This window comes from Cucumis melo, chromosome 11, assembly GCF_025177605.1.
Source record: "Cucumis melo cultivar AY chromosome 11, USDA_Cmelo_AY_1.0, whole genome shotgun sequence".
Taxonomy (NCBI): domain Eukaryota; kingdom Viridiplantae; phylum Streptophyta; class Magnoliopsida; order Cucurbitales; family Cucurbitaceae; genus Cucumis; species Cucumis melo.
The window spans coordinates 32,445,393-32,470,132 of NC_066867.1; the positions used below are offsets into that span (position 1 = coordinate 32,445,393).

Below are 24,740 nucleotides of genomic sequence, written 5' to 3' on the forward strand. Positions count from 1 at the left end.
ATAAATGAATATCCAAAAGTAGAAATTATGAAAAAGAGAGAAGAAAAAAAAAGATAAAGAAATATAATTAATTTTAGTTTGGTAAGGTGGTGGCCTGCCGTCTTCAAACCCCTCCATTTCCCCAAATCTCCCGTCTGATCGGATCCACCTCTTTGCAGCGATCTAACTCCATAAACGCCGGTCAGGTAAGCTTCTTATTCTTCGCCTTCTTTTTTTCATTCATGAATCTGATTCTCTTCTAGCTGCCGCTTGTTCTTGAAGCTTCACTACCTTTTCAATTGACTTTTCAATTCAGGTTATGAAGTTTTTCTGCTACGTTTGTTGTTTTTGTGAATGCATCTGGTGTACTAAATATTTTTATTGTTTAAATATTGAGTTTGATGTTGTGTTTCTGTGTTTTTATTTTTTTACATATATTTTTTTTCATCCCTTGCTGAAGTTGGAAGTGAAGCTGGTTGGGGTCGTTTGATTGATGGTGTTTGAAATGGAATTGTGATTTGGATTGTTTGAAATATGTAAGTTTTTGGTTTTGGTTTTGTTAGAGCAATCTTTTGTTCGAGAAAAAAATGTGGGGAATCGTTCGGCAAAAAGTCGGCGCAGGAGCCTCCTCTATTCCGGTAAGGTTCTATGCCCTTGAATGAAATTTCTTTTTTGCATCGGATAAACGACTTTTCTTCAATGGTTTTAATGTTTTATTTTTTTTATTTTAATGATTTCTGGGCAGGCTTTGCAAAGGCTTCGTCCAGCCGCCTCGGCACCGAGATACTATTCATCTGCCGCAAAAGAGGTATTACACTGTCCATGTCCTTTGATAGTTTTTTGTATTCTTATTCAATCTCAGCTAATGTTCTACGATATTGTATGCTGAAACTGTCTATAGAGTCAATAATTTGGTCTCTTCTCATCAATAATGGCTAAGGTTTCTGTTGAAAATAACGTTAAGGACTGTATTTTCCCTACTGTCACATAGAAGTGAGTTATTTAGTAACCCATCTATTTTAGATCTTTGTGAATAATGTAACTGTTGTTCATTAACTCTCTTCCTTTCTGTTTCTCTTGGCTTATACGGTTGTATTATGGTTGAGAAATGTTTGTCCATCTTGCTGCTTGATGTTGTTTGAAAACAAAAGGCTAACCATTTTTAAACAAAATTTATTCCAAATATGCACAGATGACCGTGAGAGATGCTCTGAACTCTGCACTTGATGAAGAAATGTCTGCTGATCCTAAAGTTTTTTTAATGGGAGAAGAGGTGAGGGAGAATGAACAAGAACCCATTTGTATTTGTATATTATATGATTTTTGTATGCTTATGGTTAATTTCAAACATTCTGATGCAGGTTGGAGAATATCAGGGTGCTTATAAGGTTAGATATCTGGAAGAGACGATCTCTAATTTACGTGATATTTGAATATCTTATCCATTTGATTGTACATTTCAACAATTTTTGGCTTTTCTATTCCCTTCAAGTAGATAACCAAAGGGCTTTTGGAGAAATATGGTCCTGAGAGGGTTCTTGATACCCCAATCACAGAGGTTGTTTCTTAATCCAGATACATTGTTTTTCCTTCAATTCTATTGAGCTGCTTGAATTTTCACTGCTATTTTAGGGTGAAATATATTAAGGAAAAATTGTTCTATTTTCTCTGACCTTAATGTTATCTAAATTTATGCAGGCCGGGTTTACTGGTATTGGCGTTGGCGCTGCTTACCATGGTCTGAAGCCTGTTGTGGAGTTTATGACATTTAATTTCTCCATGCAGGTTATAACGATGAGTTGCATACAATTCCTTTTCGTATTGGGTCTTTCCTGCTTGTACTCATCTGCTTAACAAAAACTTTGATGAATATGTTCTGCTGTTGCCCTGGTTTGTTTCATTAGCTGATCAGAGTTATTTTTATTTCAAATCATCCAGGAGTATTGGCGCTAACTGTTGACTTTATTTGAATTGGATTAGTTCCAACAATTTTTTTTTTCAATAGTTTGTAATAGAACATCCACCAATATGCCGAGGATTGGCAAGAGAAAAAATCTTGTGGTAACATTGAACTGCTGTTGCTCTTTTATTCCCCTGTGGGGTTATGCTACCCAAATACACCTTGGTCATTGACTAAAAATAAAGTAGTGAAGGAACCCTGCAGGGATTGAGTATCTTACCTAGCAATTTTAGTGCAATATAGTAACGATAATGGATTCTCCAGTTTTTAGTTTATGGATTCCATGCGCTGGTTTATTCTTTAATTTTCTTTTCATCTGGAGTTCTGTTTTTTTTTTTTTTTTTTTTTTCCCGCTGAGTTGCTAAAATCTACTGTAACTATCCTTTAAGAATTTGGGTTGTCTTAATTAATTCATCTTGTTGTTTTCTTCTACATAATGTTTGTCTTTGTTCTGTAACTATCTTTTAGCTTTCTTAGGCTCAATCGTCATGATATTACTGTACATCATTAATATAAATGTACAAGTTTTATTTAGTTTCCATCGTATTGATTCCTTCTACTGTTTTGTAGTTTGACTCTCCTTTTCAATCATTGGTTGTCTCACTCTCAGTTCTGTTTCTTTGCTGTAGGCCATTGATCATATTATTAATTCTGCAGCAAAAACAAATTATATGTCAGCTGGCCAAATTTCTGTACCAATTGTCTTTAGAGGGCCTAATGGTGCAGCTGCTGGAGTTGGTGCCCAGCACTCCCAGGTTGATTTTTCTTTCTTCCTCTTTCTCTTTCATGTGTGCATGTGAGCTTGTGCGCACACATATATAATATTTGATGAGTTGTAGTCATATTATGTTTGTCGCTTGTCGGGAACCTTTTATCGCTAAAACATTTGTGGAGTTAGCTTTGGGTCTTTTTTCCTGAAGAGTTCCAGAATTATTTGGTTATGTGAACTTATTTTGTTAGGCTAGTTTCATGTGTGCATGTGAACTGGTGCACACACACATATATATATGTTTGTCTCTTGTTTGGAACCTTTTTGGGCTGCCATTTTCTAGGCTTTACTTTCATTTGTCTATTTTTCTGCTGGCCTTTGGTTGGTCTTTTTGTATTTTTCATTTTTCTCTATAGAAGTTTGATTTATCAATGGGGAAAAAAGTGATACTTTACTTCAGATGGTGCCGTTGGTTAATCCTTGAAATGTGCTTCAAATTTTTCTGTGCAGTGCTATGCAGCATGGTACGGGTCCTGCCCTGGCTTGAAAGTTTTGGCCCCATATTCATCTGAAGATGCACGTGGGCTTTTAAAAGCTGCTATAAGGGATCCAGATCCTGTGGTGTTTCTTGAAAATGAGTTATTGTAAGTGGTGAATGAAAATGTGTATATGTTTTTTCTCCACATCCCACTTTGGAACACATGTAATTTTGAGCATTATTACAATGGAAAGTTTTGCTTGTAAAAAGGAAAATGTCTATGTTCTATCTCACGAAAATAATTGCACTGTTGCCTCAGATATGGTGAATCATTCCCTGTTTCCGCAGAGGTCCTTGATTCCAGTTTCACCGCTCCTATTGGAAAAGCTAAGGTGACTCTGTTTTTGCATTTTATATATTTCAGAAGATGGTTTCTGTCTTGTTATTCATCTTCTCTGTTTAACTTTGTATCTTTCATTTTTGGTAGATTGAAAGAGAAGGGAAGGATGTGACTATTACTGCTTTCTCGAAAATGGTGGGCTATGCACTTAAGGTCAGTATCGTTCAGTTATTTGGTTCATGGGGGTTGGTTGTTTATTTTTAATTAGTAACTTGCCGTGTCAAGGATTAGGTTAACCTGTGAGGGGCAAGGTAAGTTCTTTAGTTGGTGAATATGATTTGAAGTACATCTTTCTTGAACATGTATCTCTAGAATGGCTGAGAAACAGTTCTTTTAAATGTGACATTCACATGTTTTTCTTTTCATGCTTTATGCATTTTTCTTGGCACTTTATGTTAACGACGATAATTTTCATTAATGGCGTTCAACCAATAGAGGTGGATCTGAAGATCATACCTTAAGATGCTAAATTGTTTTTCGGGCAACTTTTAGGTTGGAATAGTGGGCAGTTTAATAGATTTCTCTTGGTATATATTATACCATATTTTGATAGACATGTATAACGGGATTTATAGTTTCTTAGAGGTTGGAATATCCGTCCATGACTAATTTGATTGCTTGGATTATCAGGCAGCTGAAGTACTTTCCAAAGAAGGAATTAGTGCCGAGGTAATTTTTTCCAGAAGCTAATGTTGTTTTCATAGATGTTGTAGATAGATTACGGTTTGTTGATAAAAAATGTACTGACTTATATTGTTGGTATAGGTCATTAACCTGCGCTCTATTCGGCCACTAGACAGAGCCACGATTAATGCTTCAGTTAGGAAGACCAATAGATTAGTAACAGTTGAAGAAGGGTTTCCTCAGCATGGGGTTGGAGCTGAGATCTGGTTCGTCGTTTTCCCCTTCCCATGTTTATTCATATTGATTGATTTTGAAGATGCCCTATTAACTTAAGCATTATTTATTTATTTATTTTTATGTTGGCAGCACATCTGTTGTAGAGGAAAGTTTTGGCTATCTTGACGCGCCAGTGGAGAGGATCGCTGGGGCTGACATTCCTATGCCTTATGCAGCCAATCTTGAAAGAATGGCTGTTCCTCAGGTTCTTTTTCGCACCTTTTATCCATCCTGAAAAGTTTACTTTCGATAGAAAAAGGAAGATGAAATAAATTGTATAGATCGAGTATCCTTTATCCATAGAGAAGGAAAAAAACTGCAACCTTCTCTCATCAAAATAACACCGAAGCCCTCTCTGATTAATATCTTTTTGACCTGTTTTTGTAAAACTTTTAATTTCAGGCAAAGAGGCAATGCCAAAAATTATACATCTTAAATATTTATATACAAATTTTCAATTCTACAAATTAGGGGCTCTTTTTTAAAACCTTAGGCTCTATTTGGCAACTATTTGATTTTTTGTTTTTGAAAATTATACTTGCTTCCTCTCAATTTCGTACACGTTTCCTAAGTAAAAGAGTTGAATTCAAATCAAACAAGCACCTAAGGTGGAAGAGGATTTACAATCTTAATTTTCAAGAACCAAAAATCATAACTCAAATATTTACCAAAGGAGGAGAACTAAGTTTTCCTGGAATCTAATACAAATTAAAGACGGCAATTGCAGCATCCTTCCTTCTTTGCTCCACTCCTTGTTGATGGTTTTTCTTTCTAATTGTATAGGTTGAGGACATCGTTCGAGCAGCAAAAAGAGCATGTTACAGAGCCGTACCATTGGCCGCAACTGGTTAATTTGCCCTTCCAATCTGGAAAAGTTTTCCCATCTTAGGGTAAGATTTAATGACTTATTCTGTCATTTTCTGTTCCTGTTCCCTCAATCAAGGAGAAATTTCACTCTTCCCTTGTACAATAAAACCTTTTGATGTTTAAAAACTTCCCCCCGCTTTCTTTTAGCCAAAGACAATTACAACCATTATTCTTTTAACGAGCAAGTCCAATTGAAACTACAAGATAAGATACTTTTGTGACAAAGAAATATCTTTTTCTTGCCAAAATCTTCACGGATGTAGGATAAGATCGGTGGTCCGTAGAATGATTTTGAGTTTTAGTGAATATATTTTGTTGATACTTGTAGAATAATAATTGGCTTAGCAGATGCACTGTACTGGGGATGGAACCAAGTTGTTAAAAATTAACTTGGGAGAATATATTGTCAAAGAAGGGAATTTCAATTTTGTCAACTCTATATTACATAGTCAGATTTTGCTTCTTCTTCTTCTACTTTGCCCACCAAACCCTTTGTTTGTCTTGTAAGTTTGAATCTTCCCTTGGTCTTGGTTTTTCATAATGTCAACACCCAATGGACCTACTGGCTATGAATTATATATCTATATATATACATATTCTAATAAATTTATTTAATTTTCACATGGTTTCTATGCTGGTTTGTATGAATTGTATGTTTATGAATCTCTATAAAATACTCTACATTGGACTTTTAGTTTTAAACAATAATAAACAGCTGAGGTTTCGTCATGCTTAGATTAAATTTGTTTGGTTCGTTTCGTTGTAAAATAACAAATTTATGATTGGGTTGTACTCTAAATGATCAACGATAGGGTGAATTGGTTGTTTTAAATTTATAGGTTGAAATTTTGAAATATGATTTTTGTTTGGATTTGTTTCATTTTAGTTCATGTATTTTTAAATGGCCAAATTGGGCTTTGCATTATGCATACATTTCACTAATTTATGGGTAATTTATATTTTTGGTTGTCTTTGTGGTTCTTGTTTCTTTGCCGAACGATACTATTGGTTTTTTTTAGTGTAAAATAAAGGTGTCTTAGAATATGTTTAAGTGAAAGGTTGTAATTTACATTTTCATCATAAATATTTTCAACATTTTTATAACTACGCGTAAAACATGAAAAAAGAAACGCATCTATTCATTTAAGTATGAATGTGTACTAAAAAATTTTATTATGAAAATACTAATGACAATATTCATAAATGTAAAAACTACTTTAACTATCGTCAACGAAAGCTTTGTTTAAGGGTTTGTCTTCGATACAAACAATCTTTTAGCACTACAATAGGATATCAAACTCATATTGACACGACTTTCATCTTAAAAGTTGGAGGTTTGATTTCTATCCACGTAGTGGAAGATCGAACCTTCGATCTTTGAAAATAAGAAATATTGAAATATACCATAGGGCTAAATTTACTTAAAGAATTTAAATTTAACCAAACATACATTTAATAGTGATTATTCAAATATACTTTCCTGAATTTTGGCAGATACAACTTGCATAGATTGAAAACTCCCGTTCAGTTCTTCACTTTTGGTCCAATAAGAAACGAAGTCGAAGTTGTTGAACAAAGAAAAATCTGGGTGTTATGTTCCCAAATTATATTTCTGTTGGTGGATGCTATTTAGTTTAATTTGTATACTAAATTAATAATCCTTCTTAATTAGTTGTTAAAGACCAATCGAATGTTTCACACTGCCCACTTTGGCTTTGCTGTCTCCATCTTCTTAATTCACATTACAAAAACAAATAAAAAAAAATGTAAAATTATAGATGATCAAATGTACTTCAATTTAATATTTAATTTGGACTGCATTTTTCTTCAAATCCATAATGGTTAATTAAGTTGACTATTTGGTTTATATAGTTGACATTATGTTTCCATAACAACTATATTTTAATTTACAATTCTTTTGTGTCAAGTGGAAATCGATTTGAAGTACATGAAAAATAATATTAATTTTATCATAACAACAATTTTCAATAAAGACGATTTAATCTTAAACTTCAATTTCAATTTACTTTGGGATCCAACTCTCAATGTGCTACCGTGTAACTTTGCCTTTCGACATCTTTTTAGGTTAGAATTGAAAATTATTGACAACAGACAATTTTAAACAACATGAATATACCTATTTCATCTCTTGATTTTTCACTTTCGAATTTTAAACGTCAATGCCATTTGTGAAAAACAATGGAAAAGAAATTTCAATGTTTTAAGATTTACTTTATAATGGAGCTAAGCATATGCTAAGTTTAGATTTATATTAAAATAAGTTCTTAAATAAAAATTATGCCTTTAATGAATATATATATCTTAAGTTTAAGAATCAAAACAATAACAATAATTTTTTTATAAAGACTTTTTTTTTTTTTTTAAAAAAAATGGAAGATTCTTTAAAAGAATAAAAAAGGGGAAAAATGTCTCAAACAATTTAAGAGTGATAAAAGGCCGACAACGTGGTATCGAAGGTCTGATCGGCCGTTGACCTTCATTGTTTTCTTTTTCAACCTCTTGACTCTTCAAATTTTGAACATTTCCTAAAATATCCCTTTTTTTTTTATCTAAATTTTATTTGCCCTATTAAGTTGAATTTCTATTTTATTTTTGCAAAGTTTTCTTCTTTCTCCATTAAAAAAACTAAAACAAATAATTTTTCTTTCTTGCTTTTTGATAATTTCTTGGTAAATTCTATGGTTGAAAACCGCTTTTTCACTTTTATTATATATATATTATTTTGTAAAATGAAGCTTTCAATTTTCAACAACTTAGAAAATGAGTTTTCCCCCTAATTTATTATTTATGTTTTTTAAAGTTATAGTTTTCATACAAGACCTAAATAATTAATTTTACATTACATAAACTAAAATAAAAGATAAATATAGATAAAGTTTAAACAAATTTGATATCAAAATATGTTGTTATTAATTTTTAAGATATTAGTTTTATGCAAGAACCTATGTCTCTAAATTTACTGTATTATTGTCACGAAAAGTTTGACACAGTTTCATGTTTTGGTTTTGACATGTAAAAATTTATAAAATCATGTGGAAAATGGCTGTTTGATTAATCCATATATATGGATAGAGACTAATTGTCCAGCCAGTTTGACCAATTAGCCATGTTTAAAACAAAGAAAAACATGTATGGCCACAATTAATGATTATGAATATCTCCACCCACTTAAAATTGTAGTTTGACCAATGACTTTAGTGTAAACTAGCAAATATATATAAATAAATAAATAAATAAACAATTGATAATAATAATAACAATAAACTCAAATGATATTTCTCTCAAAATTCTCAAATTGCTTTAAATGCATGTGGATTAGATCTCACGTGCAGTTCCTTCAAAGAAAAACAAACTCATTATATGAAGAACAAATGGTGAATGAAAAAAGAATTTGTAAAGCTAAAATGGAAAGTAAAAGTGAGAAGAAAAGAAAAGAAATTCCAGAGGACTTAAATTTTGTACATTTTTGGTCATTAAGGCACATTGACAAAATGTTGGTTTAGTATCGTACAAAATAATATTATATAGTTGGATTTTATGATTTTAATACATTTGATGTCAATGTTACCAACAATCGATATCCTCGGTCCTTCAAAAGTCAAAAACTTCACATATTTATGATTTGGCGGGTCTATTGTGCAAGCATGCATGTCAAATCATTGAAATTAATCTAACCACCAATGACGGGTTTGTATTTTGGACAATAGTTTAGGTATTAAACAATTTAAATTACACGTCAATTTGTTACTCATATAAACACTTCGATGCTTTGTGTCAAAACAAGCTTTTAGAAAAGAATATGATCGAATTTAACCGAAATGGAATTGTTTTGCTATTGCATATAGTTATGTGGACGTGTTGTCTTAATCTCGGTGGAGGTTGAGACGACCTAACTACTTTGTCCACTCTTATAAGAAAACTATCATAGAACTATTTTTTATCGGTTGTTTTGGAATGTAACGTCTCTCTCATAACTCTATTTTCGATGTTTATTCTCTTGATTCGGCATATAGTCATGTAGACATATATAGATATGTCGAATTTAATTTAATTTGTTTTGCGTAGAAGAAAGAAAAGTGGAGTAAATATGATTTTAATTTTGCAATGAATTACAATGTCAGGGAAATTCGGCTTTGGCTTCACTTCTTTAACTATATATTATAATTCAATTATTATTCCACCATATATTTATTGTTATATTATTATGCTTTTTAGTCCCAATAACATTTATTGTTATTATTTATTATTTTTTTTAAAAAAAACTTCAATTTTCAAGTTCGATTTTGTGTGACATTTAATTTATGAATGCTGCTTAAAATTCTTGCTCCACCAAATTTAATATTTAATATTTACTTTATCTATTTTGATTAATAATAAAAAAACAAATATTATGTCTATTTAGTATTTCTTTTAAATTACTTAATTGCATTCACTTTGGTATTGAAAAGGACATTGGTCCACAAAATACTACTTAATATTTGTTCACCTTTAGTACATCTATATTTTAAAGTAATCTTTAAAAGTTAATTTTAACTAAAATCAGTTAAGTAACAATCAATTTCTTGCAAGAAAATACATTACTTAATATATATTTCCAAAACTTAAAAGAAAAAGGTGAATAGAGTTTTCCAAAAAAAAAAGCACGAAAGCTATTACTCAAACTTTAACAAATCGAAAAATAAACATAATAATAGAAGGTAGTCATGGAAATTTCAACATCTAACTTCATAGGAAGAACACATGTACCGTCGAATCTCCATAAAAATATCATATATGAATTAGAATTAGGTATATTAACAATGAAGCGAAACAAGCTTAGTTCAACCATATTTAATATATGATGAAAAGATTGAAAGTTAGATGTCCATCCCGATAGTTATATTCAACCGAAAAACATAAAAAAGAAAAAACCTAAAAACCTAGTAGAGTAGAAAAACAACAAAAGTTTAAACTATAAAGAAGTAATAATAGTATGAAAAGGTAAATGAAGTGGGTGGAAAAATAAGGTAGTAAGTTAAATTAGGTTGAAATTAAGAATAAAATAAAAAAGATGTAAAATAATTTAGGAAGAGAGAATTAGTGATAATTAAATTCCAGAGAGTTGAGTAGGATTGTTCTTTTTATAGATAGATTAATAATAATAAGAATAAGAATGAAGAGAGGAGAGGAGGAATTGACCATTGATTGTGGAATGCAAAGAAAAGGAAATTTATAATAATTAAGAAATGATACGAAGATAATAATAATAATAATAATAATAATAATAATAAGAAAGTAAATGAATTAAATAAAAAAAAAAGAGATTATTCAATCCGCTAATCAATGGGAATTCAGTCAAACTGAAATGATCAATTCCACTAATTTTGCGCACTACTACGTGTCTTTCACACACTATTTTTTTCACAAATATTTATATTAATTATTTTTTATTTTTTTATTTATATTTATTTTTTGTTTTTGTAATGAGTGAATAAATAAATAAAAAATAAAATTGAAGTCAAGATGTAAAGAAAAGAGCTGTGGGATTTTTTTTTGTAATTTTTTAAATTTATTTTGGGGGATCAAATCGTGGAATTAATAAATAATAATAATGATAATAATAATAATAATAATAAAAATGAAAAAAAATAAATAAATATTTATTGATATTTGGGTCTTCCATTTGTGCCTGACGCAAGCTGAGAATGGAGGAGTTTGAACGAAGAAAAAAGTGGCATTGAGATTGAGGGCTTTTCTTCATCATCTTCCATCTCTTCTTCTTCTTCTTCTTCTTCTTCCTCGTACTCTCTGCAACTTTTTAATTGGTTTTTCTCCTTTTTGACTTCATCAATTTCTTCGATTTCTTTCCCTTCTTCCATTGTTTCTGAAGGGACGGAGCATAAAAATGAAGACTTCTTTCAGGAAGTTTAGGGGTTTTGGACTGCACAAGCACGAAGCTAAGGACCGTGTAGATCTTCGTCCTTTGGCTCAATTGGATGAGCTTGCTCAGGCTTCTCGGGTATTCTTTTTTTTTTTTTTTTTTTTTTTTTGGTTTTTAACCTTTTGCTCTTTCTGCTTTATCTTCTTGGAGAATTACGGAATTGGCAAGGAATTGCGAAATCTAGACCTGGGTTGTTTCAGTTTTCTCTTCAATTTTTAATACCCAGTTTTTGTTTTTTGTTTTTTGTTTTTTTAATCTTCTCAGTCTCCTGAAGTTTTTAGCTCTGAAACTCATTCTTACTATTGGAATTTTGTTTCTGGCAATTCGTTTAGATTTCTTAGATGCACGAGGATATCTTGAAGATTGGAATTTTAGGGTTTTGGAAGTGGTGGGAAGGGATTGGATTTTCATTTCCTGCCCCTTTTTTATTCTCTTCCTCTTCCTCTCCTTTTTCGTGGAGTGTTTTAGGATTGTTTCTAAGTGTTGATGTTGTGAAATTCTTACTGGTTACTGTTGTATTGTGCTTTCAGCGTATGGAAGAAATGAGAGATTGTTATGATAGCTTACTTTCTGCAGCTGCCGCTACAGAAAACAGTGCTTACGGTAAGTTTTTTGGATCAACCAATGTTCTAACTTATCAAGTTTCAGTTAGCCCTCCTCTATATCTCTTATCAGCTGCTTAAATCAAGAGGCTATTATGATGATGGCTTACTTCGTTTGCATCTTCCCTTCCATTTTCTCTGCAAATAAAATGCAATAAGATTTGAATGTTATGCTTGCAACTATCTTATTTGATTGTAGATTTAAGGAAAAAGTTGATATCGGTGTACATGCAATTGAAAATGAATGAATGATCTAAATGGGATGCTCTAACACACAATGCTCAATGGCGCGAACTCTTTGGCTCTTTTAGTCAATGTCGTTGCACTGTTAATTGTTATTTGGGGCGGTTAATTTTCAATTCTCACATAAAGCGGTTTTGTGGATTTTATTTTTTTGTTTCAACTTTCCCCCGTGGATTTCCTAAACAGTATCTTAATGCTTCTTGCTTTTGTACTCACCAGCTTTGGATGTATCTGACTATCTGTTTATAAATGCAAGCGCAAAAGTTTTGCTACCACAGGAGATTCTGCTATATTTAAATTTATTTCTTTGAATGCATAATGCTTCATGACTCTTGTATTTTCATGATACATAAGTTTGAATTTGAGCCCTTATAAATCTATGGGGATGTCAGATCTTAAGATCTCTAACACTGTTCGTATAATTGGTTCTGCAACATCATCATCTAACTGCCTTTCTTATGCCTTATTTTTAGAATTCTCAGTCTCGTTACAAGAAATGGGTGCATGCCTTCTTGAGAAAACCGCACTGAATGAAGATGAAGATAGTGGTATGCTAAATGTGAATTTTCTCTCAATGCCATTAATTACAATAGGTGTGTAGGATGAGTTATGTCTCTTCTTACCACATACAGGTAAGGTTCTGCTAATGCTGGGAAAGGTGCAATTTGAACTCCAAAAACTTGTTGATCGATATGTGAGCTGGCTTCTCTCCCTCTCTCTCTATTTGACATTCTATCTTCCTATGTATCTAATGTCAAAGCTCTTGGGTTTTGAGTGCTAAATTCAGTACTGCTTCAATTTTTCAGCGAGCTCATATTTCACAAACAATAACACGCCCGTCCGAATCTCTTCTGAATCAACTTCGAACAGTTGAGGTATGCTCTTGATGAATCTTTGATCTAATTGATGTGGCCGCTGTTCTTTGAGATATTATTTAGTAATTAGTGTTTGCACACTGCCACACTGCTATGGTTCTAGGCATCAACTCGTTATATATTACTATTGTACATCCTCCATCACTGTTCCAGATATTGTTTGGCTGTTCAATTTATCTATGGGAATCTAGTTCTTAGCAATGTACCTTTGTGTTGAAGATTAAGCACGTCTTTCATAACTACTTGGAAATGGTGGTCTATAGTTGGCTGCTGTTCCCATCTCCTACCTTTTGGTTGTTTGTGGGCGAATGATATCTGTAGAATAGTGGAATAATCTGAAGTTCTGAACAGAAGTCTCGAAGGTTGAGAAACATTTTTCTTCTTGCTCTTCTTTTCCTGTTTTAGACAGTAAACAGACAGTTCTTCCCCTAAGCCTGAGATATATGCATTGGAAATTAGAAAGTGTAACTTTTTAAAGAAGTAATAAAAGCCTTGTTTACTGTAGCTAATTCTCTCAAATTGACACATGATTAAGAGTCCAAGTCCGGGGCATGCAAGTGATGACAGTTTTGTTCTTGTTTTTAGATGCTATTGTTTTGCTATTTTCTTGTTCGGTTGCTTATTTCCTATAATGTTCCGCATTTCCAACTTTTGAGCTCTTTCTGCGTGTGTGTAGATCTTGATATGTTTGGTGGATTGTGTTTAAATCCTTGATTATTGGATTAACTATGTATAACATAATTTTACTGCAATCTAGATTTCACTATGGAGTATGAACTGTTTCTTGTGTGTCATTTATCTTCTTTTTGTTTGTAAATAAATTGCATTTAATAGCTGTGAAGGTAACATTATTGTGTTGTTTTCATTGTATAATTGTCTCGATTTTTCCTATCTTTTGAATGAATCACCTAACATACTGGCCTTCACTTGGATGCAGGAGATGAAAAGGCAGTGTGATGAGAAAAGGTTTGTTGCAAATTAACTGTTCTTACTTCTTAAACTTACATGCATATTAAAACCTGGTTAGTGGGTTAATGTTCTTTCTGATGACGCCCTTCTCTGTCATTGTATATTTCACAGAGAAGTATATGAGTACATGAGACAAAGGCACAAGGAGAAGGGGAGGTCAAAAACTTTCAAAGGAGAGAGCTTTACATTGCAACAGTTGCAAACAGCTCGAGAGGAATATGATGATGAGGCAACATTGTTTGTTTTCCGGCTAGAATCTTTGAGGCAAGGACAGTCTCGTAGTCTTCTCACACAGGCTGCACGTCATCATGCTGCTCAGGTTCAGTTATCCATTTCATGGGAATTCCTCTTTTTCCACTATTGGACCTTCCTCTGCATTTTATTTCTGATGATTTACACCATCTCCTGCTTGGATACAGCTGTGTTTTTTCAAGAAGGCACTTCAATCTCTTGAAGCAGTGGAACCACATGTTAAATCACTGACAGAACAGCAGCACATAGATTACCGGTTCAGTGGACTGGAAGATGAAAACGTGGATGATGGACAGCATGATAGTGTCGATGATGATGATGATGGCTATGATGAGGGTGATGATGGGGAATTAAGTTTTGATTATGCGCAAAATGATCATGATCAAGCTATTTCAACATTACAGAATTCTGAGGTGCTAATTTAATTTAAATCACTGGCTCGATAATCTCTGAAATCTTTCCCAATGTTTGTGCATTTCATGGGGATGTTTGAAACATGGTTCAGGGGAACAACTCATTGTATATGGTCTTTAGCTTTACCTACCCTAGCAATATCATACTTAGTTGGCAACCCTTTTTTTAGGGAGTTTTTTTTGTGCACTTAGTTTTTCTGTATGCCCTTTGCATTCCTTCATTTTTCTCAATGAAAGTGGTTGTTTCTATTAAAAAAAATCTGTTGAACTCAATTCTTCTTCAATCACCATAGTTTGGCCTACTGTTTAAAGGGATAAGCGATAAACCTTAATTTGTATCTTTGAGATCATGGGTCTAAATCATTGTAGTCACCTATATGGGATATGAAATGTCGTATGGACCTGACTTCATATGTTCTAAGGTCAGACATTTCTGGAGTTTTATCTTTAGTAATTTTGCATATGGGAAAATGATCTGTTCTGCGCCATGTTTATGTTTATGCAGTTTGTTGGGACAGCAGGATGTATGGGTAGGAGAAAAGGCATCATACATGGTTTAGTTGTTGAATTTAAGCACTCAAATTTATGCTAATTTTGTAATGTGTATCGGTGATGCAGTTGGACCAGCCAGATCTTGCATTTCATCATGTGGAAGCTTTGAAGGTAATCTTGGCTAGTGTACAAGTACTTGCGCTGCATGCTGTCACATTTCCTTCCTTGATGGAGTGTTGGACTTTGGCAATACATGTGTTTCCTACCTGTTTTATATTTAACATCATTGGTACATCAAAAGTACGAAGAAAATGCATTATTCCATCTTCAGACATTTATGTTTCTATGTGGCTCCTTGCAGGAAAATCTGGACAGAAACCGTAGGAATTCTTTTTCCTTTGGTGGTAGAACAGTAAGCCAGTCTGCTCCACTTTTTCCTGATAAAAAGTTTGATGCTGCCGAAAGAATAAAACAGATGCGTCCTTCATCAACTCGGAAGTTCCATACATATGTTCTACCCACCCCGGCTGATACAAAGGGTTCAAATTCTAGGGTTTCTGGCAATCCTGTGCCTAACACCATACAGACAATACGTCAGCAAAATTTAATGCGGCACTCGTCACCATTGGAACCAAGGAAGCTTGACAAGTTAGTTGGAGATGAAAATACGTCGGGACATAGCGCTACAAAGGCACAGTCTGTACTCAAGGAGAGTAACACGAATGCATCATCCACTCAGTTACCACCTCCTCTATCTGATGCTTTGGCACGACAGAGTTTAGCTGCTTCTGATGCTAAAAAAATTAAGAGATTAGCCTTTTCGGGTCCTTTAATAGGCAAGCCATCAACTAACAAGCCTGCTCCAGTCGAGAACCCTCAGTTGTTTTCAGGACCTCTCTTACGAAATCCAATACCACAACCTTTGTCATCATCACCAAAAGTGTCCCCAGCTGCTTCCCCTACTTTTATTTCCTCACCTAAAATAAATGAGCTTCATGAGCTTCCGAGGCCTCCTATTAGTTCAACATTTAAGTCGTCAAGACCTTCAGGTTTAATTGGTCACTCAGCTCCTTTGGTATCCAAAAGTCAAGGACAATCTGCTGCAACTAAAACTGTTGTAAGGAGTACAGCATCTCCATTGCCAATGCCTCCTCCCCAAACCATCACACGCAGTTTCTCCATTCCATACAGGAGGGCTATGGAGACAGAGCCCTTATTTCCCGAGCCAAAACCTTTGGAAACCGTTCGGTCTGCTGAAATGATATTAGACACATCTTCACCTCCCTTGTCACCGCTTACCTTATCTAACAACCAGAGTCAAACATCAACAGGTTCAGAGAATGGTCCTGCGACTAAAGGTAATAAATCCATTTGCTGTTAATTATCCTCCTTGTCTGAAAGTTAACTTTCCTAATTTCTTAAGATATCTCGCAAGTTAGGTTTTACACAAAATGTGAATATTCAGGTAAACCTCAACATCTGGGGTATTAGATTGAAGCATGGGGTGGCTGACTACATTAGTTTCGGTTTAGATTTGTTAGGAGTTCATGACCATCCCAACCATGGATACATGGGGCATCTGGATATCTTATTCTCAAAAGATGTTATGTGCTCTATTAGTACATTCAATGACTTCGATGTCTTTAATGCTAGATTGTGACAATGATAAATGCTATTGCGATAAATGTTTATAAGTAGATAATATCCATGTTGCTTTACACTTATAAATGATAGTAATTGTGATTTATTTGCATCTAGCTAAATGCTGAGATCGGTAATTGTGATTAATTTGCATCTAGCTAAAAGTTACCATGATACCACAGTAAAAGTCGATACACTATATCATTCTATGACCTCATCAATGGTCCAACCTCGGTACACACATAGATTTAGAGAGAATTTAGAATTGTATTTTGTTTTCCCTCTTTACTAAGTATTTAAGATGAAAATCGATTGAGATGGATATTGATATAGTGAGGGCTGGAATGAGACCCATTGGAGACGACTGTAGAGTAAGAAAAGCGACTAGAACACATTTAATAATCAATGCAGGGTTGGTGAGGTTGAGAAGATTTTTCATTTTTGAGGTGTTCATGGGCAATGCATATGAGGAACTCATTTAAATCATAACTGTTGAGACCCATTCTGAGTTGCGTTAGAACTAAGAATTAGGTTGAGTTGTGGGTAAAAGTTGAAACAAATCAACCAACAAGATTGCTTCTTAATCATGCGGTACACAAACTCGGAATACTAGAGAAGAAAAGCAAGATAGTTGTTAAATTTTCCTTCTGTTTCTGAGTATCTGTCCTGTTTTCCAACATTGATGTATTTATTTGCTTGCATCAGGTGCAGATTGAGGATACGTTATGTGGATATATTATAGCTGTTGATTGCAGAAAAACGGTCAGGGCCAAAAGATAGTTGTTTCCAACCATCATCGAGTACAGGTCTTATGTTGTAAATAATTCCCCATCATTCTGTTCTCGTTTCATGGTGACCGTTTTGGCATGTAATTAATTAAATAATTGCCATTGCGTTCATCATCCAACGAGTTTTGTATCTCCTCAAGCAACTAATGGAAAAAAAGAAGAAAAAAAGAACCACCCCAGCAAAGAAGCAAACCCCCCCCCCCCCCCAGAGAATAACAAAAATGATTTTCCCTTCCAATTTTGTACCCTTTAGTTTATATTTGCTAGGTTGAGCAATCAATGCTCCTACAAAATGTTGAATGTATTATGACTTTCTTCTTTTATTCATGGATCAAGTAACCTTTCTTTCTTCAATTGATATGGGAAGATTGTGTGTACAAATTCCTCTTAGATGCTACTTTTGTTTACAGTTGGTCTGTATTACTAGCATTTTAGTTGTATATGAGTTCATGGATTTGAGGTGTCTGTATTAGATAGTTTTGAATTGTGATATTATATTTACAAGTAAGCTTCTTTTTATTCCCTTTATCATATACTACTCTTGCACACTATACACGTTTTGGTTTCATAAATTTAGGGTTGGTTTAGAACGACTTTTCAAGTCCTTATAAAAGGGTTTTAATTGGTATATTTCCAAACATAAACTCTCTTAAACTCTTTAAGACTTTTGAAACCTACTCTTGCAAATTACAAATTTGGAAATAATGTTACTCTCTTTTTATCATACAACCTAAATAACAAAAATTGTTGGTTTACACAAAGTGTGAAGCAAACATCTTCTCCAATGAATCAAGTTATACATTCATTTGACAGATTATGATAAGTGGTTAATAGGGTTCTGCTCTGTATCTAATAGAACTTAAAAAGTTTGGGTATGGTTAAGTTGGTTTGTTCTTATCTAACAAAGAATGGTTTCATTATACCTTTTTCTTTCTTTAGCTAGAATTTGTGCAATATTTTGAATATTGTTCAACATCTGTCTGGATTATTTAAAAAGCAAGCTAACCAAAATGACCTCCCAATAGTTTACATTACAATATTTTAAGAAATACTATTTTTACAAAATGCTTAAACTTTTTCTCCTTTTAACTGAGGTACATTAAGTTCAAAACATCAGCAGGTTCCTCCATTCTCATATCTCACAAATCCCATTAGTTCTGGCCCTTCCAATCTGGGGTTGTTCTTGAAACTGCATAAATCGAAAATCAACCAAACATCTATAACGAAGATAGATCATCAATAAAAACAAATCAGTTTGGTCGTTCACCTTTCTTCCGAGAACTTGGAGAAGGAGCCTGATGTCGGTATCGTCCCACACAGATCGTTATCCGATACATCACTGTGAAGATGGAGTTGTTAGATCATCACTAGCTATAATGAAGATACGAATGAAAGACAAACAATGTGGAAAAATTTAATGTACTCACATGATTTTTAGGTTGCCAAGTTTGGTCAGTTGCCTTGGTATTCTTCCACTGAGTCTGTTCCCATTCAATCTCCTGTGGTTTCACATGATGAGACCGTTCGATTTTAATCAAACGGTCCACAAATAACAAAATAAATATTGGTTTCTAGATTTTCAACTTCATGTCTTATCAATCAAAATTTTATCAATTAATATGCCACCAAATGTTCTAACCTACCCAAATTCAACACGCCACACAATTCTACAAAAAGATATCTTCTCTAGTTATGATGACTAGAACCTTACTTCTACCTCCCATCACAAACAATTATAATTCATAAACTATAATAACAACCTAATGCCCCTAACAATCGGTTAGTAGACATCGTAACAGTGATTGAATTTATTTAGAGCAGTTGAGAAATAGAAAGACATTAATGAAAGAGAAGACTGACAGGAAGTTGAGATTGTGGAGGTTTTTGAGAGAAGAAGGAATAGAGCCAGTGAGGTTGTTGTGGTAGAGATCTAAACTGATGAGGCTTTTCAACCGTCCGATCTCCTTTGGAATTGAACCCACCAATTCATTCATGTACAATTCCCTACAACAACCAATCCAACATTAAAGTTAGCATTAAATTAAGTTAAAAAAGAAAAAAGAAAAAAAAAAAAGAAAAGAAAACCCACCAAAAGTCCCAAATTTCACATTCATTCATTATTATTATGATCCATTTAAAATAGTTGGTTTCATTGACTTGGGAATTAAAGTTGCTGACTCTTTCTTAAATCAAACCAAATCAATTCTTAAAACACTATCACTAAATTTACTAGTTCCAACATAGTTAATCACTCACAAATATTGAAGGTGTTCGAGATTCCCCAACTCAGGAACTAAGTTACCCGATAGCTTCGCATTTCCAAGATCACTACACGTAAGAAAAAGACATATATTACAAGAGTTGGAACACAAGACTGAGTACATAGTCGTGAGAAGGAAGAATGTATTTACAGGCGAGTGACATGGTTAGCGGAGTCGCAAGTGACATGGAACCAAGTACAAGGATCAACAAGAGTTGGATCCCAACTTTGTAAGACATTGTTTGGATCCTTCACTGATCTCCTCAAGGCATACAGAGCATCCCCTGTGTTTATAATCCAAATGTTAAAAAGAGAAAAGAAAAGAAAAGTGTGGGTGGTGAGAATAAAGATGAAATTTAGAAGTACCTTCAGAGTTGGATGTTATGGGGACTAACAAATTCGAGAGGAGAAAAAGAGAAAGAGGAAGAAGAAGAAGGAGAGGGAAGGTTTGCATTGTGAAGGAGAGATTGAAGAAAAAGATTGAATTTTTAAATGTAAATATATTTGAGAGAGAGAGAGAGAGAGAGAGAGAAACGAGGGAATGGAGCAGTAAAGGGAATGGGAAAATGGAAGGAGAGATTATGAAGAATTTATAGAGCCCATAAAAGGGGAAGAGGGGAGGATTGTGTTGTTATATTGTTGTATTGTGTTGTGTGTACCAATCTTTACACCTTGTTTTTGTTGCATATTTTGTATTTGGTACCACAAAAAAGAAAAAAGTGTACGACTCTATTTTAAAATTCCATAAATTCTCTCTCCCTCTCTCTCTCTCTATATATGCATTATAAGGAAGGAAAAAAAAAATCTTTCGTTGATTTCAATTTTGTTTCTGAATTTCAAAATGTTATAATTTTAAAGTTTTGTTTTAATTTTATTTTCATTTTTCAAGATTTACACTCTTGACTTTGGATTTTCACTAATACCAAATTTTAGTATTTCAAATTATTTTTAATTAATTAATAGAGTTAACAACAAAAGCTTATTAGTCAACCTGAATTAAATATACTTCAATTACATTCAAGTAAGATTTATCGATGAAAAAGTTAAAGGTTTGAATAATTTCCTAACCTACAAAATTGTTAGAAAAATATATTACAAGAAGGTGATAGCGGGCAATGTTGTTGTATATAAATTTTGAAAACTAGACTTGAAAAGTTGGGATTAAGCTATTAAGAACTTAGAGAATTAATCAAACAACAACAACAACAAAAAAAAAAAAAAAAAAAAAAAACCCACATCACAAGGGATTAAAATGTAAAGGGAAGAGTATGGGATAAATTATCCAAGAGAAAGTAGTAGAAGAAGAAGTGATTTTTGAAAAAGTGTGTTCCAATTCCAAAATGCAAATGGACAAATTAGGGAATTAAATTAGAAAAAGAAGAGTGTATGGTGGGAAAGATAAATTTGGTAAAGGGGTATGTTTGTAAATTGCGGTCCTTTCATTAGAATGTGACAATACCTATCTCTATGCCCTACTTTTTCCCACCCCTTTTCTTTTCTTTTCTTTTCTTTTCATTCTTCTTTTTTTGTTAAAAAAAAAAAACAAAAACAAAAACAAAGAAAATTTCAACAAAATTCTCAATAATATTGTAAGAATAGCAATAAGATGCTCTTTGAGTTTGTGGGAATCACTTTGCATTTATTCTTAATCACTTGTGACATTGTTAAAAGCATTCTCTTAATATTAATATTAAGGTTAAATATTATTTGAGTATCTATACTTTTAAACTAGCATTATCTAAATAATTAGATATAAGATTTGTTTAAAATACAAATACTATAACTATATATATATATATATATATATAGCATTTTTATTACAAAAATTGAAAAAAAGTTTCAAATATTTTATTGAGAAATGGTCATGAATAGCAAAAAAATTAAAACTATTTTAGAATTTGATCAAATAGTTTCAATTTTGTTGTTATATTTAAAAATACATATATTTTATTTTCTTACATAAAAATAATAATTTAATTAAACCTAAAATTTATTGAAAGTATACAAACCAAAATAAGTCAATTAAAAATATAAATACTAAAATCGAATTGAGTTTAAATTATGAATAAAGAAAATTAATTTAAGAATACAATTAAAAACAAGTCATAAAAATTGAATTACCTTGTAGTAAATATACAATCTTGTATACAATGTGTTCTATATGTTAATATCATGCTAAATTAAGTAGTTAGAAGGTAAATTATATTTAATGTCAAAGAATAACTTTTCTTTTTGAAACATCATTTAAGACTTTTTATTTTTTTTTTTTTTAAAAAAAAAAAGAAAAATAAAAATAATAAAGAAAAGCACTTCGGAAGAAGAAGAAGAAGAAGAAGAAGAAGAAGGGGTGAGTAGTTGAGTGGTACGAAGAATCCGAAAATACTTTAGAAAAAAAATCTTTTGAAATCTAATGGCCCAAAAATAGGGTTCATCAGACTGACAAACCACTGACTATTTCTTTATTCTTTTTCTTATATATATATATTTAATTTCCCCCCCTCAATAATTATTATTAAAAAAAGCACAAAACTTTAGGATATATATTTATTAATTTTCTTTATAATTAATTAAGAAAGAAAAAGTTTGACTGATTTAAAAGAATATGATTTTTATTTTCCCTTCTTCTTCTTTTGATTTGGTTCACCAAAAAGCACGAGTGGGCATAATCCTATAGTTTTATGTAACCAATGGAATTTTCGAATAATAATGTTTCTCTTTGATATTCGTGTGGTCTGTCAGAACCCATTTTTTATTTTTTACTTTTACTTTCATTTTCCAACTTTATGATGATATATATATAATTAAATTAGAAGAGAAATGACTATATATTTGGAAGTTCTCTGACTTGATTTTAGGTTAAAACCTAATGTTCATCTTCATGGGTTGACAATTAAGACTTTATAGTGGTTGTTTATATCATTCTATCATAATTAAGTTTTGAGTTTGATTATGCTAATTAGCTTGGATGGAACTAGAAGCTAGCTAGTCTAACTCATAACCGTAGACCGAGTATTAACTTATAAGGGATTTGAATCCATCAAAGATATTAGATCCTCACCATTCTCATCTTCTACCGATTTTGTATAGTTTGTCGAGTTTTAGGGTTTGACCTAACTTTTGTCTAGGTGGCAAGCTATAACATTATACTTTTAATGTAATTTGGTTTTTCTAACTAGTCAACATCTACATTTTTATATATATATAAGAAAATTTTGAAATTATTATTAAATGTTTTGTAGGTTACATTTGGAGGTATCTTTGATTAGCAAAAAGGTTGCTTTTTTAGGTGTATCTAAATTAAGCATACCCTAAATTTTGTTTGAGATTTGATTAAAAAAGGAAAAGCAATAGATATGGAACTACTTTGAAAGGCATATATATATATATAGTATATGTATATATTTGTAGTGAAGTCAACAGAAACCACCAAACAATTATGAAAATACTTTCACTTTCACATTAATTTTTTTAGGGCAAAAAATCTACATTTATTGTTCTTGGACTACAAAAGGAAAATAAAGCCCTTTCCCCCACTTTTACACATATAGCCAAATTATGAAGTTCAAAATTATATATATATCAATTTATACCCTATGATTGTATCAATTTATAACTAAAATGTACTTTTGGGAGTTTGGAGATTAATATTACAAACACCAAATCATGCAAATGGGAGGGGAGATGGGCTTTTAGAGGGAGGCCCACTAAGAGGGGTGTGAAGAAAGGGAAGTGTGCATGTGAGAGACTCTTCTTTTGATGCCTAATGCTTTCAACAAAAGAAGGGTCCCTCCACATATATCTCTTATTAGTTTTGACTTTCCATCTTCATCAAACATTAAAAACCCAAATCAAAAGTTGATAAAAAGAATTTTTGTTCTAAGCATTTTGTTTTGTTTCTTTGCTTTGAAAAATAACTCAACTTTTCATAAGATACCAAAATCAAAAGATGGGGAATATAACTAATCTAAATATATCATCAAAGAGTGCTATGTTGACAAGGATTTCCAATGTTATGAATAATATATATATATAACCTCTCATTTTCACATTAACATTATATCATCTAAATTGTACTTTAATGCGATTTTGTTATAAGATTTCTTTTTTTAAGAAGAGGTTAAAGTTGCGATGAGTTGGATAAATTATATCGTGAGTCTAATCATATAGAAGAGGTAAGTTTTTCTTTGTATTTAGAACAACCAATATATTTTTATCTCATATTATTTAATCGGTTAATAATTTTTAATTGTCTACTAAAGTTGATTACGATAGAATCAAATTCTTTTAAAAAATCAAGAATAAAATAAAAATATTAATAGACTTTTATCAATACATTGATAAATTTTAAAAATGGGTCCTTGAGGAAAAAAAAACCCAAAACACACGCAAAATAATAATAATAATAATAATAATAATAATAATAATAATAATAATAATAATAATAATAATAATAATAATAATAAAATCAAAATAGTGGGTAATAATGATTAGAATTATGATCAAAGTGGAAGCATTTGAAAAAAATGAGGTTAGTTGGGTAGGATATTAATGATGATAAACATATGTCCTTAAAAGAAGTGACTTGACTAAGCCTCACCCAAAGAGTACTTTAATTGTGACTTTTGTTTTCCCTCCATTCTCTATTCAATTCTTTGTAAAAAGTTGCAACAAACACAAATATTGATGACACAAAGTTGTCCATTTTCTTCCCCATTTGTTCTTCTAATAATGTTTGTTTAGACATCTCAAAAACAAGTTTCCTTTTTCCTTTATCGCTCCCCCATCGAGTGTTTAATCACACAAAACACAAAATTCACCTTAGTCCATAAGTTCTTTGACTATTGACCTTTTTATCCGCTTCTCTACGTTATCTTTTTTTTAGTCTCAAGATTCTAATACATCGAAGCACATATTTAGGAATCACTAATTCTTCTATATATACAACCTAGATAGAAAATCTTTGTTTCAATC

At 32.2% G+C, this 24,740-nt stretch overlaps 3 protein-coding genes across 6 annotated transcripts; 2 read left to right on the forward strand and 1 right to left on the reverse strand.

Moving 5' to 3' along the window:
* The first annotated feature begins 18 nt into the window (after positions 1-18).
* On the forward strand, positions 19-5,727 carry LOC103498877 (pyruvate dehydrogenase E1 component subunit beta-1, mitochondrial). Of its 3 annotated transcripts, none has more exons than XM_008461673.3 (15): positions 19-185; positions 543-617; positions 725-787; positions 1,172-1,252; positions 1,341-1,367; positions 1,475-1,537; positions 1,678-1,764; positions 2,569-2,694; positions 3,159-3,292; positions 3,446-3,518; positions 3,614-3,679; positions 4,157-4,195; positions 4,292-4,416; positions 4,517-4,631; positions 5,210-5,727. In XM_008461673.3, the coding sequence occupies exons 2-15, from the start codon at positions 567-569 to the stop codon at positions 5,276-5,278; spliced, it is 1,119 nt and encodes a 372-aa protein (XP_008459895.1). In that variant the 5' UTR covers positions 19-185; positions 543-566; the 3' UTR covers positions 5,279-5,727. The 3 variants fall into 3 exon arrangements, with proteins under 3 accessions (XP_008459895.1, XP_008459896.1, XP_050948012.1); XM_008461674.2 differs by having other exon boundaries at positions 34-185; positions 440-617; XM_051092055.1 differs by lacking the exons at positions 19-185; positions 543-617; positions 725-787; positions 1,341-1,367 and having other exon boundaries at positions 1,170-1,280.
* A 5,257-nt stretch (positions 5,728-10,984) lies between these two features.
* On the forward strand, positions 10,985-17,863 carry LOC103498878 (uncharacterized protein At2g33490). 2 transcript variants are annotated; one of them, XM_008461675.3, is made up of 11 exons: positions 10,985-11,312; positions 11,765-11,837; positions 12,553-12,627; positions 12,712-12,773; positions 12,886-12,954; positions 13,892-13,920; positions 14,035-14,242; positions 14,343-14,588; positions 15,207-15,251; positions 15,442-16,438; positions 17,427-17,863. In XM_008461675.3, the coding sequence occupies exons 1-11, from the start codon at positions 11,199-11,201 to the stop codon at positions 17,435-17,437; spliced, it is 1,929 nt and encodes a 642-aa protein (XP_008459897.1). In that variant the 5' UTR covers positions 10,985-11,198; the 3' UTR covers positions 17,438-17,863. The 2 variants fall into 2 exon arrangements, with proteins under 2 accessions (XP_008459897.1, XP_050948013.1); XM_051092056.1 differs by lacking the exon at positions 17,427-17,863 and having other exon boundaries at positions 15,442-16,798.
* A 648-nt stretch (positions 17,864-18,511) lies between these two features.
* Positions 18,512-20,510, reverse strand: LOC103498879 (leucine-rich repeat protein 2-like). Its single transcript, XM_008461676.3, has 7 exons — positions 20,136-20,510; positions 19,921-20,053; positions 19,766-19,837; positions 19,370-19,513; positions 18,937-19,008; positions 18,777-18,848; positions 18,512-18,698 (listed from the first exon to the last, which is right to left on the reverse strand). The coding sequence occupies exons 1-7, from the start codon at positions 20,221-20,223 to the stop codon at positions 18,623-18,625; spliced, it is 657 nt and encodes a 218-aa protein (XP_008459898.1). The 5' UTR covers positions 20,224-20,510; the 3' UTR covers positions 18,512-18,622.
* Between the last annotated feature and the right edge of the window lie 4,230 nt (positions 20,511-24,740).

Coding starts and splice junctions, on each gene's coding strand:
- LOC103498877 (XM_008461673.3), top strand. CDS start 567: ATGTGGGGAATCGTTCGGCAAAAAGTCGGCGCAGGAGCCTCCTCTATT. Junction 3,519..3,613: donor CTCCTATTGGAAAAGCTAAG/GTGACTCTGTTT, acceptor CATTTTTGGTAG/ATTGAAAGAGAAGGGAAGGA. Junction 4,417..4,516: donor GGGGTTGGAGCTGAGATCTG/GTTCGTCGTTTT, acceptor TTATGTTGGCAG/CACATCTGTTGTAGAGGAAA.
- LOC103498878 (XM_051092056.1), top strand. CDS start 11,199: ATGAAGACTTCTTTCAGGAAGTTTAGGGGTTTTGGACTGCACAAGCAC. Junction 12,628..12,711: donor GAATGAAGATGAAGATAGTG/GTATGCTAAATG, acceptor TACCACATACAG/GTAAGGTTCTGCTAATGCTG. Junction 13,921..14,034: donor AGGCAGTGTGATGAGAAAAG/GTTTGTTGCAAA, acceptor TATATTTCACAG/AGAAGTATATGAGTACATGA.
- LOC103498879 (XM_008461676.3), bottom strand. CDS start 20,223: ATGCAAACCTTCCCTCTCCTTCTTCTTCTTCCTCTTTCTCTTTTTCTC. Junction 19,514..19,765: donor CTCGAACACCTTCAATATTT/GTGAGTGATTAA, acceptor TGGTTGTTGTAG/GGAATTGTACATGAATGAAT. Junction 18,699..18,776: donor TCCAAGTTCTCGGAAGAAAG/GTGAACGACCAA, acceptor CGATTTATGCAG/TTTCAAGAACAACCCCAGAT.